Source organism: Mus pahari, chromosome 1 (genome assembly GCF_900095145.1).
Source record: "Mus pahari chromosome 1, PAHARI_EIJ_v1.1, whole genome shotgun sequence".
NCBI lineage: Eukaryota > Metazoa > Chordata > Mammalia > Rodentia > Muridae > Mus > Mus pahari.
Window position 1 is genome coordinate 100,843,122 of NC_034590.1, and position 16,371 is coordinate 100,859,492.

At 40.9% G+C, this 16,371-nt stretch overlaps 1 protein-coding gene across 1 annotated transcript in view; it reads left to right on the forward strand.

Annotated features, from left to right (window-relative positions):
• Positions 1-16,371, forward strand: part of Acadsb (acyl-CoA dehydrogenase short/branched chain) — a 45,540-nt gene continuing 29,169 nt past the window's right edge. Inside the window, exon 1 of the mRNA XM_021204978.2 lies at positions 1-147. Within this exon, the coding sequence (XP_021060637.1) occupies positions 106-147 (42 nt within the window). The 5' untranslated portion in view covers positions 1-105. The remainder of the gene's footprint in view (positions 148-16,371) is intronic.

Below are 16,371 nucleotides of genomic sequence, written 5' to 3' on the forward strand. Positions count from 1 at the left end.
TGTTCGGAGAGGGCAGGGCCTGAGCTTGCCAGGCCGTGGGTATCTTGCGCAAGGGGTTTGCAGAAAGCCTTGCGAGCTAAACAGGGCCACCCTGCCGAAGCGAGGATGGCGGTCTCTGCGCTCCAGCTGTGGCGTGCCGGCGGGCTGGTGAGTGGGGTCGGTCGAAGCGACCATCTCGGGAGACCTGGGGCCACACTGATTCCTGGCGACGTCACCTTTTCCTAATGGGCTAGGAGAGTGGGAGGCTAGTGGAGGGGGCTGAGCCTGGGGCTGGTCTCCACAGACCCTTCACCTCTGTCTGGATTTCCTTCAGGATCAGTCCTGGCTCATGCCACATTTCCCCGGATGATGATGATGATGATTTTTAATGGCTAAAATCTAGGCCTGCTCGTCGAGCCTATTGACACGCTCTTCCCTTCAGCAGCCCAGCTGGAAGGGACCTCTCATAATCCTGGGTCTTAACCATTCAGGGAAAGAATTTCTTAGTCTTTATCTCACTGCGGGGACCTGACCAGCTCCCATGGAAGGAACTACCTTAGAGTCTGAGGAGCCCAAAAGCCCATTCTAGTCCCCTTCCTCAAACTTGGTCTGAGGCTAGCCTCTTGTCACACCAGGCCTCCCTTTGCTCCCTTGGATCTCCTGAGCTTGGAATTAGGACACACAGCACAGTGCAGAAGACAGCATGTGTCATAGAATAACAGAAGACGCTCTGACCAGTCAGAGGGGACAATGGCCAAAAGAACCATTGTGCAAACCTACGTTTTTAGCTAGACTTGGTGCTATTTCTTCGGGTGCCTGAAAGAGCCAGCTTTCCTGGAGGGTGGTTCCCTACTTAGGCGATTGACAAATCCATTTGGCTAACTTTGAAGTGAAAGGACAGTTGGGTGTCTTTACTGTGGTTGTAGTTAGCTGGAAAACCTCCAGCTAGATAGAAATCTTAAAATTTCCTTGGGCAGATGTCCAATCTCACCCATTATTTTGGCGAGCAATCAAAGTCCTGCAGTATTCCTTCCCGGTTTTCCAAGCAACTGAGGAAGTAGCTTGTAAACGGTGCAGCAGTCTGCACCTCTTTGCCTCGAATTATAGATAATTAGCATTATTTAATTGTTTTACAAGCTTGGGGTGTTTAGGAAATTAATAAAGTTCTGTTAGTGTATTGTCACAAAGGATTAGAAATGGGTTCTCGTGATTATTATTTAATACTGTTTGATAATTGCTGCTTAATAATAACGTAGCCAACAGACTTGTCTGGGTTGTTCAGTTTGGCCCACCGTTTGTTTTTCCAGCCTACAAGTCCTTGGTGCTCTTCCAGCTTCCAGTCTCTCTTACTTTGCATGAACCTCTTAACAAGTAGCAGTTTAACCTTGAGATGTAGAGATTTCAGACAAAGGATTAGGTGACTTTGACAAAAACTACTGCTGCTTCTCCTTAGTCAAAGATACCATGGAAGTATTTTTTTAGATTTGTGCCTTATTGTCTTGCATAGGTTTTGGATCTCTTTTATAAAAATTAGTATATTTTGCTGAAATTTGCCTGTAGCATGGTAGTTAATTGAGTAAGTCCTGGTGCCAAACTGCTTGGATCTGGAGTCCAGGCTCTGTGGTATAACCTTAGCCGGTTGCTTAAACTCTGAGTCTGTTTTCTGATGGGTAAAGTGGGGGTGCGGAAGGATGGTACCTATCTGTAGGGTTGTTTTGAGGGCTGAATGAGTTCATACGTTTTTGTAAGGCACATAGACGAGCATAATGGCTAGCCAGCTTTCAGTAAATGTCCTTACTCCCATTCACGAGGCACCATGTGCTATAGCAGATACAATATGGACTAAAGCACATATGTTAAAGAAGTTTATCTTTTCCATTTAGACCTACTTCTACCTAACCATGTGTCATTTAGCAGTAGAAAAAAATCTCAAGGGGTCCACAGTGTACTCCTGAGTTCAACAAAGAGAGCAATGGCAGGGATCATTACAGGGCAAAGAGGCTCACTGGATACAGGTTGTAGAATCTAGGAGGAAAAGAAGGACGCTGTAACAAACAGGGAGTGACACTATTTTGAAAGAATTTGAGAGTTTAGTCTTTAGGATTGTGTAGAGCTGTTGAAGGCTGAGAGCCTCAGAGGCACTTAATTACAGTGAAAATATATAGATTGCTATGATAAAAAGTGACAAAGAGAGCGGAGAAATGAGCCAGGACAGGGACAAATGGACAAATACCTGTAACAGCGCCCCCCCCCCCAACACACACACCATAGAGACAGAAGCAGGAACGTTGAGAGTTCTAGGCCAGCCTAGGCTATGTGGTAAGACCCTGTCTTACCATAAGGTACAAAGAAGGTACCTGGTAGAGGGGGGTGCAGAAGAGCTGGCCCCACCACTCCCCTGCCCTTCAGTGGCTTGGGCTTAGGGGGTGATGCCCTCCACCCCTTGCCCCTCACCACCTGAGGCAGTCTGAGGCCTTGAAGTTATGAGAGCTGGTGAGCTGGCCCTGATCCTCACCAGGTGCAGCACTCAGGAAAGAAAGGGGGCCTTGCATCCCGGCTGGGCTACACAGTGGAGCTGGTTCTGATGGTGACTGGGACAATATTTTACATCTGTGATTTTTGTTCTTTTTATGAACCCTCTGAAGTCAGTATAAATGGCTTGAGTTGCAAATGAAGAATTCAAAAGCAACACCCAATGCCTCCAGTTCTCACAGCATTCAGGGATGCTCTACCAACCTCTACCTTTGGTCTTTTACATTCTTGCAGATGGAGTAGAACTGGTTTGCATATTATAAGATCTGGACTCACGATACTTGAGTTTGAATTCTATTACCTCTTAGGTCTGATAACTTTAGAAAGTGACTTACTCTCCTTCCATTTCTTTTTCTGCAAAGGGGAAGAACAATCGTTTAAGTTAGATATTAGATATTATATACTTGGAACAGATTCTTGCATGTGGTAAAGACTTGGTAAATACTAGCTATCGATACAGGCAAAACTCATTATCTGTAAAACTGAAAGGAAGGGGATAAAGTGTTTTTATATAAAGTATGTGGGCAGGTCTTACCATTTATAACAAGGTCATTTGGACATTAGAAAGCAGAGTATTCCTACTGTTGAAGAAGTAGTATGAACTGACATGGTTATGGGAGATGAATCTTGAACTGACCATCTAAAGGGATGGCTTAACTTTAGGTAAAGCAACAGAAGGGTAGAGAGCAAGGACAAGGAGTTATGTAAATAAAAGCATAGAGGTAGAGACATATTCTGCTTGATTAAAAAGAATGGGAAGGCTTTGTCATAAGTTTCAAATACTGCCTTACAACATTCTTTCCTTTACAGTCGGTGGAAACTAGTGGTCCAGAAAGTTTAACAGTGTACTCCAGAAGTTTGGTGTGCTTAGTCATCTTTTGAATCAGTCACTCTTATTCTCCGAGAAGATTAAGGCATTGTTAGAGACTCCTAGAGGCTAAAACACAGAGCCAGAGACAAAAGTTCAGTTTTGGTAGCTTTGAAGAAGAGCAAGAGCAGAAGCTTCTGTTTATGGAGAAAGCAAGTGGAGTGGAGAGACTGGATTCTGATCGGGGGATAGGGACACGCAAGAGTAGAGGGACATTTGAAGATGGGACAGGAGATACTTCAATCAGATCAAGTGAATAGTCCCGATTTAATGAGAATTTAGTCAAAGGTTTCTGTAGAGGTTTTAAGTCCCTTAGCTGTTGGAAGTACAGAAAGCAACATTGTAGTTATTATACAGTAACTTCCCCTTACCTTAGGACAGCTATGTCCTAAGTCCCTGAAGTATTGAACATTCAATATTCTGAGGGATCTTTTTTTTTTTTCTTCAGTACATACTATGGTAAACTCACCATTTCACTTCCAGAAAGCACTTGTGGTTTGAATAAGACCACCCCCCCCCAGATTTGAATTATTGTTTGCCAGGGAGTGGCACTTTTTGGAAGGATTAGTAGATATGGCCTTGTTGGAGGAATTGTGCCATTTGGGGTGGACTAGGAGCTTTTCAAAAGCCGGAGCCAGGACCAGTGGCTCTCTTTCCTGCTGCCTGTAGACCCTGATGGATAGAGAACTCTCAGTTCCTTCTCCAGCACCATGTCTGCCTGGGTGCAGCCATGCTTCCCACCATGATCAAAATATGCCAAACTTCTGAAAGCCCCAGTTAAATTCTTTCTAAGAGTTGCTACAGTCATGGTGTCTCTTCACAGCAATTGAACAGGGACTAAGACAGCACTTTTATAGTTTCTCTTTAGCGTGCACAAAGTTCCATGTTTAAACTTTTTCTCCTCTACTTTACAGCCATTACTAAATAAGAGATGTCCTGAACATCACCAAACATGTGTTGCTTCCTTCCTCCCCTAGTGCTTGTGCTTCAGCTTACGGGAAACTGTTGCTGCCTCTGCCAACCACACAGTGCCTAAGTAAGGTGTGGGAGGAGATAAGACCACTGTGGTTGTGATTGTCCATCCCCTCTTTGTGCTTGTTTGGCTTGGTTTGTACTTGGTTTGTTGTTTGGTTTTGGTTTTGGTCTTTTTGTTAGGTTGGTTGTTTTCGTTTGGTTTGTTTGCTTTTTTGAGGCAGGGTTTCTCTGTATAGCCCTGGTTAATCGAGAAACTTACCCTGTAAATCAGAACAGTCTTGAACTCAAAGAGATCTCCCTCCTGAGGGCTGGGATATAAAGGCATGTGCCAGCACCTCCTGGCTTCCATTCCTATTTAATGACCTGACAGAGCCATCTTATCTATATTTATGTGTTATTGATCCTTATTTCTTAAGTAGCATAAAAAGCTGATGAAAATAAATGTTCGAATTTGACAGTAGCCAACACTGAGCATAACTATGTGTCATATTTGGCCTTTAAACTTACATTTGTTGGGTACAAATGTTAGCCTGAAGGGCCTCCCCTTTGGTTAGTAGCTTCTTGTTACTATAGCAAATGTTTAGATAATCAACTTACCTTTTTAGAGGGAGTTTTAGTTAGGCTCCCAGTCTTCCAGGCCTGTAGGCAGACAGACTTGTTTCTTTTGTGGGAGCGTCAGACAGCAGTGTCATGATGGATTGATCTCATCAAGAGGAGGAGAGATAAGGAAGGGGCTGGGGACCCACACTGGGTACTTTACGACAGTCTGCAACTCTAGCTTCAAGGTATTCTATGCCCTCTTCTGGTCTCTTCAGGCACCTGCACACACACACACACACACACACACACACACACACACACACACTTACAAAAGAGTCCCATATATTCTTCACCCAGTTTTCCCCTCACATTATTTTCTAACTGTAGTACAGTACCACAGTCAGGAAATTGACATTAATGTGATCCACCAAACTATTTCAGATAGTCAGTTTGCCTATGTATGTATGCATAGCTCTGTGCAGGTTCATTATATCCTTATTTGTGTTTGCAGTACTACAGTCAAGCCAAAGATAATTCCAGCAATACAGAGCTCTTTGCTGTCTGCCCTCTTATCCTCACATTACACTTCTTCCCCTCCCTGGCCCTTAGCTACTACCAACAACTAATCTCTTTTCTAGCTGCATTATTTTATTTCAACAGTGTTGGATAAATGGAATCATTTAGTGACATAGTCAGTTTGCGAATGAATAGCATTCTGTTGTAAGAGATGGATAAAATAGTTTTCTTCTACCGTTTAGATTCAGTGGCTAGCCCTGAGAATCAAAATAGAAAAGACAGGTCAATGATTAATAGTGGTGAGAAGTTTATTTTGTATGAATAGTAAGTAGGTGGCTGGTTAGTGAATACATTTGAAGGCTTGAATAATAGCCTTTCCAAACAGAATCTCATGGTTTTACTTTCCATAATTTTAGCTTCCTGCAGGTAACTATGCTGTGAAAAGACTAAATGGAAAATTCCAGAAGTAATCACCTCTTCGGTTTTAATTGCACATAATTCTGAGTAACATAATAATCTATCTAATCCAGAGCATGAGTAAGTCATCTGTCCAGCTACTGTATTCGTGAAGTATATGCTACCTATCTGACTTTTGCATTATAGTGCCTGTGTTTGGATAGACCCATGTTTTGCTTAACAATAGCCCTAAAGCACAAGAGTAGTAATATGAAGGGAGAACTAGGGCATAAACTATGGAAAGATAGATTGAGTTTGGTGCTATATGAAAGTGAGTTCCAAACTTGTGCGCAAATATTTATAACAACCAAACAGTGGAAACAATTCATATACCCTTTGTTATGAAGAGTTAGTTACCTGTGGCACATTTCTACTGTGGTTAGGACCTATCTAGACTCCCAGCATTTATAGAATGAGTTTTTCCTCCTCTTTGAGACAGAGTCTCACTATAGAGCTCTGGCTGGCCTGAGACTTGCCATGTAGAACAGGCTACCTTGAACTCACCTGCCTCTGCCTTCAAGTGCTGGTATTAAGTACATTCACCAATGACCTGGCCTAATTTATTTATTTATTCTAAGCTGAAAACATCTGGAATTAAGCAAATCAAGTTTTCTAGGAGATTCCTTTGCCTAACAAGAACTAGCAACCTCTTGGGAATATGGCTACCACTAATCTACTCTCCTGTGGAGGGTTAATGGCCCTAAAGAAAAGAGAAAGACCACTGACATTTATTTGTGCAAACAACATTAAAAAACTTTCTTATAGCCAGACATGGTGATATATACCTGTAATTCTAGTACTTGAGAGACAGAGGCAGGAGGATTGCTGTGAGTTCAAGACCAGTCTGGTTTCTGGCGAGCCAAAGCTAGTTAGTGATATCCTGTCTCCAAATTTTACAAAGTAATTAAAAATACCATTTTTATTTTTAAAATCAATTATTGTATGTGAATGTGTGATGCTTGTGTCTTTCCTTCCATCTTTTTGTAGGTTCTGGGAATCAACTCAGGTTGCTGGGCTTGTATAGTAAGCACCTTTACCCACTGAGCCATCTTACCAGCCCCCAACTTTTTTTATAAGTGGTAATTTCCTCCCTAAAAATCCATTGGAATTTCCTACAGAAACATATTTGTGTTTTCAGAAGTCAGTTTTCTCCTTCTGTGGTGTGGGTCCCAGCAATCAAACTCCGGACATCAGGCTTGGCATTGCATATGTGCCTTTAGCAACTGAGCCATCTCCTGTCAATATTTGTGTTTTCTATGGAAGTCATGTCTACTTCCTTCTTTTTACATAAGTTAGGAATGCTGTTGCCCCCCCCAAGGCCCCCTTCCACCTTATCCTAGGGAGAAGGATTTATTCCCAGACTTTCCACTAGATGTCTGATATGCATGTGGTGTGTGTGTGTGTGTGTGTGTGTGTGTGTGTGTGTGTGTGTTTTCAAAGATATAACTGGCAGCTCATTGATGTCACTACTATTTTATTTCAGACATTCTGATAATGTAGTCTGTGGGTAGAAAATGACAGAGGAAACAGCAGGCATAGGAGGGATAATGGTTAAATTGAATCAACATGATTTTTGCTAATGACAGGCCAAAGTGTTCAGACATCCCTTGATAAGGAGTAGAGGAGGATCTTGTTTGGATATTAAAGATTCTGACTGAACTGGCTTAGCAGAGTGCTTTTGCTAAAACTGGATTTTACAAGGAATCATATAAGTGACTCTAAGACCAAGTATGAAAGCCAGAAATGCAAAACCCCACAAATGTCAGACCAGGCTTCCTATTAGTTATCTGGAAGAACTTTTGGATATAAGGAAGCCTGGGTCTCATTTCTCTTTAAGCTCCTCAAGTGATATGGATGTGCTCAAGTGGTGTGGGGCAAAAGGAGCTTCCTTAGTCACCCTCTGAATGCTTGCTAATTGAACCTTCTGAATAGACAGTAAAGAGATTAACAACTCAAGAGGCGTTCAAGTTTATTACTGTCAAGAGGGAGTCAGGAAAGTAAGAAGCCAGTAACTCAGGTTTCAAGGGTTGATGCTTTGAGAAGTCTGACTGTTATCTCAGAGCCCCATCTTAGGGGAACCAGGTATGTGAAAAGACTTTTTTTAGAAGGGAAAATTGCTGCAGAGACCTCAGTAAGCAGAAAGACTGCCCAGCTGTATCCAGGCTTGATAGTGATCTCCATCTCTCAGTAAGTTTCCCCTCCTTCCTTAGTAGCAGAACATCATTAACATAACAAGAAACCCTTGTTTACTAAATATTGTAGTTTTTTAGATCTGCTGTAGACAATTTGTGAATTCTCTGGGCTACATTGGACAACGAATGTCTTGGGCCATACATTAAATCCACTAAATCCATGAGTGTGTAACCTGTGGCCTGCAGTTACAAAAGCATACATTTATTTTGCATGACATTATAATATGACGTTGTCATCTGCAAAGTTTATGTTCAAGAACTATCCTATGATGTTTCAAAAAAGTATTACAAAACACTTATAATGGGGTGGTAGAGATGGCCAGTGGTTGGGAGTACCTCTGCTCTTACTTAGGACCTGGGTTCAATCTCTAGCCACCCATGTTTGGTGGTTTACAACCTCCTGTACTTCTATTTCCAGGGGACCTAATGTTTCTGCTTCTTTGGGCACCTGTACTTACTTGCACATACTTACACCCATTATACATAACTTAAAAATAAAAATAAACCTAAAATGCACACACAAAACACACATATAATCTCATAGTGTTTTAAGTAAGTACTTGGTATTGGGCTGCATGTATCTCTTGGGCCATAAACTGGATAGCCTTATTTAGATAAACACATGTTTCCCTATGAACCAAACATGTCCTATATATCTGCTTTTAGTTTTTTTTTAAATAGAGCAGCAAATTACATGCTTTGTGTTAGATGATCCATATATTGACGGCACCAGAAAGTTTTCACATGTTCTACCCTCTATAAATCAGGAGTGAGTTGCTAGTTACTAAGTCTTTTTAACTCCTTTTCCCAGGAGTAGCTAACCTTACTGTTAAGACAAAGAACAAAAACCAGCTTTTGCCAAAACAAACAAACAAACAAACAAACAAACAGCCCAAACACTTTGAGGCTATTGAGTAGCCTCAGTCAGAAGTGCCATCTAGAGCAAAGCTGTCAGGACTTCTACCATGAGGATGGTTTCATCGTCAACTAAAAGTAATTGAAGCTAGAGGGTGTATTTGGATTTCCCTCAGTTATCCCTTCTTCTCAGGGGAGAATCAACTGGGAGATGATTAAAATTTTAGAAGACTACAATAGTCTCTCTCATCTGCAAGGTGTGTTTTCCAAAATGCTCAATGGACACCTGAACTGTAGGTGAGACCAAAGCCTATAATGCTCTTCCTGTGTCCTGAGTTCCTGCCACACTTGCCACTCTGTGCCCACTGCTTTTGTAGCTTGAGGTACTGCAGTCAAGCAGGGATGAAGTTCTTTTTACTTTTGCAGTTTCATGGATCATTTGTTTTATGGTAGATCCTAGCAATCTCAACATATGTTTGGTTTTGTTTTTCTTTCCTTATTAAGGTAAGAAATACTTTTCAGGGGCTGGTGAGATGGCTCAGTGGGTAAGAGCACTGACTGCTTTTCTGAAGGTCCTGAATTCAAATCCCAGCAACCACATGGTGGCTCACAACCATCCGTAATGAGATCTGATGCCCTCTTCTGGTGCGTCTAAAGACAGCTACAGTGTACTTACATATAATAAAAAATAAATCTTAAAAAAAAAAAGAAATACTTTTCACTTAGAGGAAATACTGCTTCCTCGGGTACATCCAAACAGCCTGACTGACTTCTTTCAAACTTTGGAGACATTATTAAACGAAGTAAGTTATTGGAGCACAAGCACTGTTGTGATGCACATTCTAATGGTAACGTGCAATGTGCTCTTTGTGCTCACTGAGAGGCTGGCTCTGGAAGCAAGGTTGTCTTCTCCTCCAGTGTCTCTAACAGGGAGAGGGAAGAATAGCCAAAAGTAAACTTTCTGCCCTTGAGAACAGCTAGAAGATAAGCCATTTTCTACCCAGGTTACTGTTGATTATGCTATAGTATAATAATGTTTGCAGTGAGAATAGGAGGAAGTTCAGTGGTGCAGGAGTTCATCCATGGGGAGAAGGTGGAGATTCAGACTTCAGCTGACGGCCCCACCTTCCTTCCCATGCTGATTTCTGATGAATGCTTGTAAGCACTTGATTTGATGTTATCTATTTGCTGCTTTCTCTTTGTTCTTTTACTTGGAAATCTTACCCAGAGGGTACTCTGCTTTGCCCAAGACTCTCAATCTGGAATTCTGTCTAACTGTTTCAAGGGATTCCTTGGCTGTTTATTAAGTGCTGTAAGCCACCTGATTTGATGATATCACTTTTTGTTTGCTTTTCTCAGTTGGGCTACTCCGGTATCTTGACTGGATATTGTGAGGGTCCAGTTTGATAATGTTTTGCTCTCTGTCTCTTTATCTGCTACTCAATACTCATTCTGGTACCTTTTCTCACTATATACTTAATAAATCACTTACTCAAAACCAGAAATACAGCATTTGTGGATCATTCTCTGAACTGTACAAAACAATTGTCATACTGCTAACAGTCTGTTTGATATCCTGGCTGTCCACACAGTTATCAATGGGCCAGCTGGACAGAATAAGATAATGAGAGACTTTCTTATGTACTCTGTATGTTTTGCTATTTAAAACTGCACTTAGTTTATTTCTGCAACTCTTCCACTTAGTATTTTCAAACCACAGATCACAGGAGTGTGGAAAGAAAAAACTTCAGATAAAGGGGGAGGGATGGGTTACTGAGAAAGATTCTTAGGAGAGATGAATGGTCCCAAGGACAGTCAATGGCCTGAGATGAGATATAACTAAGCTCTGGGTCATGTTAGTTTTATTCTGCCATTAATCGTCCTTGTGTAATGCAGTCTTGGCAATATGGAGGACAAGTAGGCAATGTCTTAAGTAAGATCAGATAAGGCATCCTCCTGGTAAGCCATTGCTTTCTTACCTTCAGGAGAAAGGAGTCAGATAGAGGAAGGGAAGTCAGTTATTGATAAATGTTTCCAGAATAAACCAGTTTATTTAATTTAATTATCTGTAGCTTTGAGAAATCCAAGAAATGGTCCTTAAGTTATATCCTGAATGTGTTACCTAAAACCTTCTTCTAGCCTTTTATATCACATTAAGAAATTTCAGCAGGTGATGGAGAGATGACCCAGCAGTTAAGAGCTCTTACTGCAGAGGACCAGAGTTCTGTTCCCAGGACCCAGCCACTTCAGGATCTGACTCCCTCTTCTGGCTGACATGGGATCCTATAAGCACATGGTACAAATATACACATAGGCTCACACACATATAAACAAATACAATTTTAGAAAAGAAGTTTTAACATTAAAATTTTTACCAAGTATTCTTAATAAAATGGCAGAAAGTAAAGAAACTGACACAAACCCTTTACTAAGATTTATTTTCAAAGAAATAAACATCAACCCCTCCCCCCCACACACACACACTTCTGTCTTGTCCTCATAGATAGTAACTCCAGAGCTGATATATATGCTTCATTCCATTTCTTTAAATATTTAGCACATCTGTGCTTTAAAGTTTATATAGGCATACTATTTATATGTACTGTAGAAAGTTTACCCTTGTGTTATTCAAATGTTGGTTTCTCTGCCCTCATATCTTGTTTCAATCCAGACATGGTTTTGTAATGTTTATATACCAAGAATCTCTCGTCTCAGGTTTTTGTAAACAGTTTTTACCATTTATTCTCTGCCTTGTCAATAAATGCTGATCACCCAGTGGCTGAACAGAATAGGGTGGGAAGTCTATTCCAGCCAGAGTAAGGAGAAAGGGGAGAGAGGGAGATTCTGATCAGCGAGGCAGGATGGAGGATTTGGAGCTATAAGGAAGCCATAAGGGAAGGGTCAGGAGAGAGATCATGGAAGCGGGCCGAAAGCCCAAAAAGCCAGGTCAGTAATAATATGCAAGTATCATAGGATGGTGCTGGGAGTAACCAGGTTAGCATAGAAGATAAAGATAGATCATTTAATTGCTCAGCTATTGAGGTACAATTTTAAATAAATCTTGGTTTCTCTGAGCAGTTTTTGGGGACTAGCATGAGGTAAATAAATACAGCTGCCAGATTAATTCTCTGTTTATATTTATATTATAATAATTCATTTATGAGTGTACATAAATGCTGTCATGCTGAACTTACATTTTTGCTAATTGTATTTTTCCTCAGTGTTTTTAAGCCTGGTTTGCCTTAATGGCCATGAGATAATTGATTTGAATCAATATACCACAAAAATTTAACCATTCCTTCGTTAATATTTAATTGGGTTTTAAATGTCTTACTTTTGCTGACTTCAATGTATCATTTATCTGTGTGTACTTGCGCCTATGACTGCAGTAGAATTGTGTCTTCCTATAAATATGGCATCTTAATCTGTTTTATAATGCTATGACAGAGTGCCAGAGAGTGGGCAGTTTTTAAAGATTAGATGTTTATTCTCTTATAAACCTCTAGTTAGTCCAAAAGCAACACACCAGCAGGTCAGATTGTCTGTGTGGGCTTCCTTGCTGAGGACCACTTTAACCTCACATGACTGACTGACTGACTGACTGACTGACTGACTGACTGACTCACTCACTCACTCACTCACTCACTCACTCAAGGGAAATGAGTGGAATGCTGGGGAAAGCCTCTTTTGCAAGGGTAGGATGGCTTAGATATAAAATGTTCCATAGGCTCGTGTGTTTAAATACTTGGTCTCCACCTGGTGATGTGTTTTGGGAGGTTGTAGAGCATTTGGGAGTTGGCAGCTGATTGGAAGAGGTAGGTCTTTGGGGGGGGGGGATTAGTCTTGAAGTGTTTAGGCTTGCCTGCTTCCTGTCCCACTTCTTGCTTCCTAAGCCATCAAAATGTAAGCAGTCTCATATTTCTGTCACCATACCCACAAGTCACTCCCACTAGCATGTCTTCAGTAACCTTGCAGTGTTATGGAAAGTATCTTCAAGCAGTGAGCCAAACACAACAAGTCCTTTCTGTTGCTTCCTGATAGGTGTGTGGTAACAGTGAGAAAAGTAACTAGTAAGTGGATGGAATTCTATTCACGAGAGGGGAGCCTTTTGGCCTTATCACCTCTAAGGGACCCCACATCTTAATACCACTGTATAGCTATTAAGTTTTAATGCCTTGCATTTGGAAAATGCTCACTTAAGGAAACGAGGTAAGAGGTAGTGAAAACTAGCTTTCACAACTCTCCTATAAGGCATTCCAGACAAAGGTTTGTGAAGAAAGGAAAGTTGCCCTTGATCTAGGAAAAGGAAAGCTACATATTTCGCAGTATAAAATGTTTTTGTTTTGTTGTTGCTGTTGTTGTTTGTTTGTTTGTTTAGTAGAATAAGATATTGGTAAGAATGTTTCCAGTATTGTAAAATCTACGTTTTCAAAGATCGACAGTGGGATCTGGGCTAGTTAATGAGGGTTGTGAACTCAGGAGAGAGACCAGAGGAAAAAATAGATTTGTTGATTGGCTTGAGTATCTGGTGACATGTTCGAACACCATATTTCATAAGAAAAGCTGGGGGACAGCAATTGAGACCTTGGTCAGGTACAGAGAGACCTTAAGAGATGCGGTACTGAGTGGCATCGCAAAGCAAATGCACAGTAGTGTTGTATGGGAGTGGGGGGTTCACTGGATGTGAGAAGAGGTCATGACCAGAGTTGGCCTCTGGACTACTAAATCACCTAAGCTATTGGTAGGTGTTGGGTAGAAATAATATTCGTGATGTAAAAAAACCAATATAATCAATAAATAAGGACAGTTGTCCACTAGGGCATAACAAGGGTCAAGGTAGAAAAGGATGCCTTTGATAAGAGAAATGGTCACCCTTCTTTGTCCTTCCTCCAAGAAGGACATTCTCAAGTCCTGTAGCCTTCTCAAGTTTTCTTGTGAAGTTCAGGGAGCCTTCCTCCTCACCCTAGGAAGGGAGACTGAGAAAACAGTTTCAGGAGGAAAGCAAAGTTACCCTTCATTTAGGAAAGGGAACAGAGTGTTTGTTCTCTGCAGCAGTGGCAGAAAAAACAGACTTTCCTCATGTCCTGTGTCAGCAGGTAGTACACACAGACACACCTCTGGATCCCTCTCAGAGAAGGAGGAGCCAAGAAGCCAAGCAGGGCAGAAAAACAATGGCTACAGGGAAGTGCAACTGTTCCTATTGAAAGTTCTCCTTTTGCAAGTCTGACGGAGTCTTTGCAAGTCAGCACTTGCTTCTGTAGTGTGTTCTTTGACTTTCTTGGACTGTGAATGCAGTTAGGAAACACTCTAGGAGCATTTAAAATAACACTTCATTATGCCAAAGCATGATGGAAAGGCGGTCCTCTCTAACACAGTGGCTAAATGTAACAAGAATAGCAATATATTTGCCAGAACATTCCACAGTCAAGCATTCTTAACTTTTCAGCACTTTGAGTGCAGCATATGTGGCAGTATAGTAAAAGTTTATAGACCTTTCCTCCAAATGTTTAAAATGCATAAAATAAAAGATACAGCGTTATAAAGGAAATCAATTATAATGAAACAGTTATAAAATGTCTTAATGTGATTGAGCAGTGTGTGCTTTTTAAATAGAGCTTGGCAGTCATTCTGATAGCCACTGTAATTTTGCCATAGTGATGAACAAAAATATATTTCAAGATACTAGCGCTAAATCAATGTGATATGAAAATGGCTATGATTTCTTTTGGCAGAGTCACATTTATTGCTCGTATTACCAAAATGTGTTGCCCACATTCATAATTTGTAATGCTGTATTTTTTTGCTAGAGGTTAATGAAATAAATATGTAGTACCCCAACCCTCCCCAAGTTCATGAACTTAATCCTTCTAGCCATAGTACATCAGAACTCTCTGGTCAGCTGAGTAGAAACAGATCATATGGAAACTAAGGAAAGGATTTCACAAGGCATAAATAACCATTATCCCATACAAGTAACAATTGCTGCTCTGTACAAAAAAAAAAATGTGATGATGTGGTACAATGGGTTATAACTGCAGAAAATCATTTTGATAGAGTGGATACCAAAACTGCAATAACTGTGGTCAGTGCCAAAGCATAGGGGCATTAGAAAAATCAACAGTGAAATCCTGGGTGTGCAGTTAAAAGCAAGAGGAGGAAAGATTTCCTTCCCTTTTGTATCATCTACCAAGAGGCTTAAGTAATCTCTTATGATGCTTTGGCTAGAAATGGATTCCACTCACAGCATTTAGTCTTCATATTTTGTGATTAGCATCTTCAGTAACCTACCCTATGATTGTGTGCCATTTTGAACTTTCTAAAACTTCATTTACCTTTGTTATCTCCTCTGAATCTGAAGTAACTGTTGTGAGTTGAACTGGCATGTGCTTTGTCAGTGGCACTTTTGAGACTAAGGGGCTTACACTTGTGTCAGCAGGAAAAATAGGTATTATTGCAAGACCCACTGGCTTCTTAAGTTTCTCAGCAGTGGGCTTTCTTTTAAAGATCAACGTAGGTACAAAGGTGATATATTGACTAAGAGACAGAAAGAATTCTGTAGTGAGCTTAGTGAAGTAAATAACCTCCCCTAGAAATGAGAAATGTAGACCAGTGTATTGCAGGCTTTGAAATGGATAGGCAAGTTTCACAGGCAGTTTATGGAGGTAGTTGGCTCATTCTTTCATTCTTTAGACTATATATTGAAGGCACAATCCAAGACTCCATCACCAGCACTGAGCAAAATTGCCCTTGTATTTATTTCTCTTCTGCTTCCATATTTCTACTTCTCCCCATCCTTCCTTCACTCCTTGAACCAGCTGCTAGCACCGGCCTCCCTTCAGCTATCAGCAGCATGCCTTCCTGGCTGTAGTCCCTTTACACTCCTCCTTTCTTGTTCTCTTTACTTTTTCTTGTCTGTCTCATCAAGAGGGAAATAATGTGTTTCCCCATCCTTCCTCCTAGCCTAGCATTCTTGTCACAATTCGTAAGTAGAAATAGTCACAAATATTGTCAAAGTCATAAGTTGAAATAGTCACAAATATTTATTAAGCTCCTGCTAAATGGTCATACTGTGATAAATCTTTTATATATAGATTGTTTTATTAATCCTCGCAAGACTCCAAGAAATTACCTGCATTTTATAGTTATAGAAACTAAGATTGTGAGAGATTTAAAAAATCACCTGTACCCTTCTGGCTTAGTCACTGTTCTGTTGTGAAGAGACACCATAACCAAGACAACTCTTATAAAAGAAAGCATTGAATTGGTGGTTTGTGTACAGTTTCAGAGACTTAGTCCATTGTCATCATGGCAGGGAACATGGTAGCAGGCAGGCAGGCAGGCAGGCAGGCAGACAAGTGTGAGGTTGGAGAAGCAGCTGAGAGCGACATCTTGATCTGCAAGCAAAAAGAGAGAGCCTGGGCCTGACATGGACTTTTTTTTTTTTTTTTTTTTTTTTTA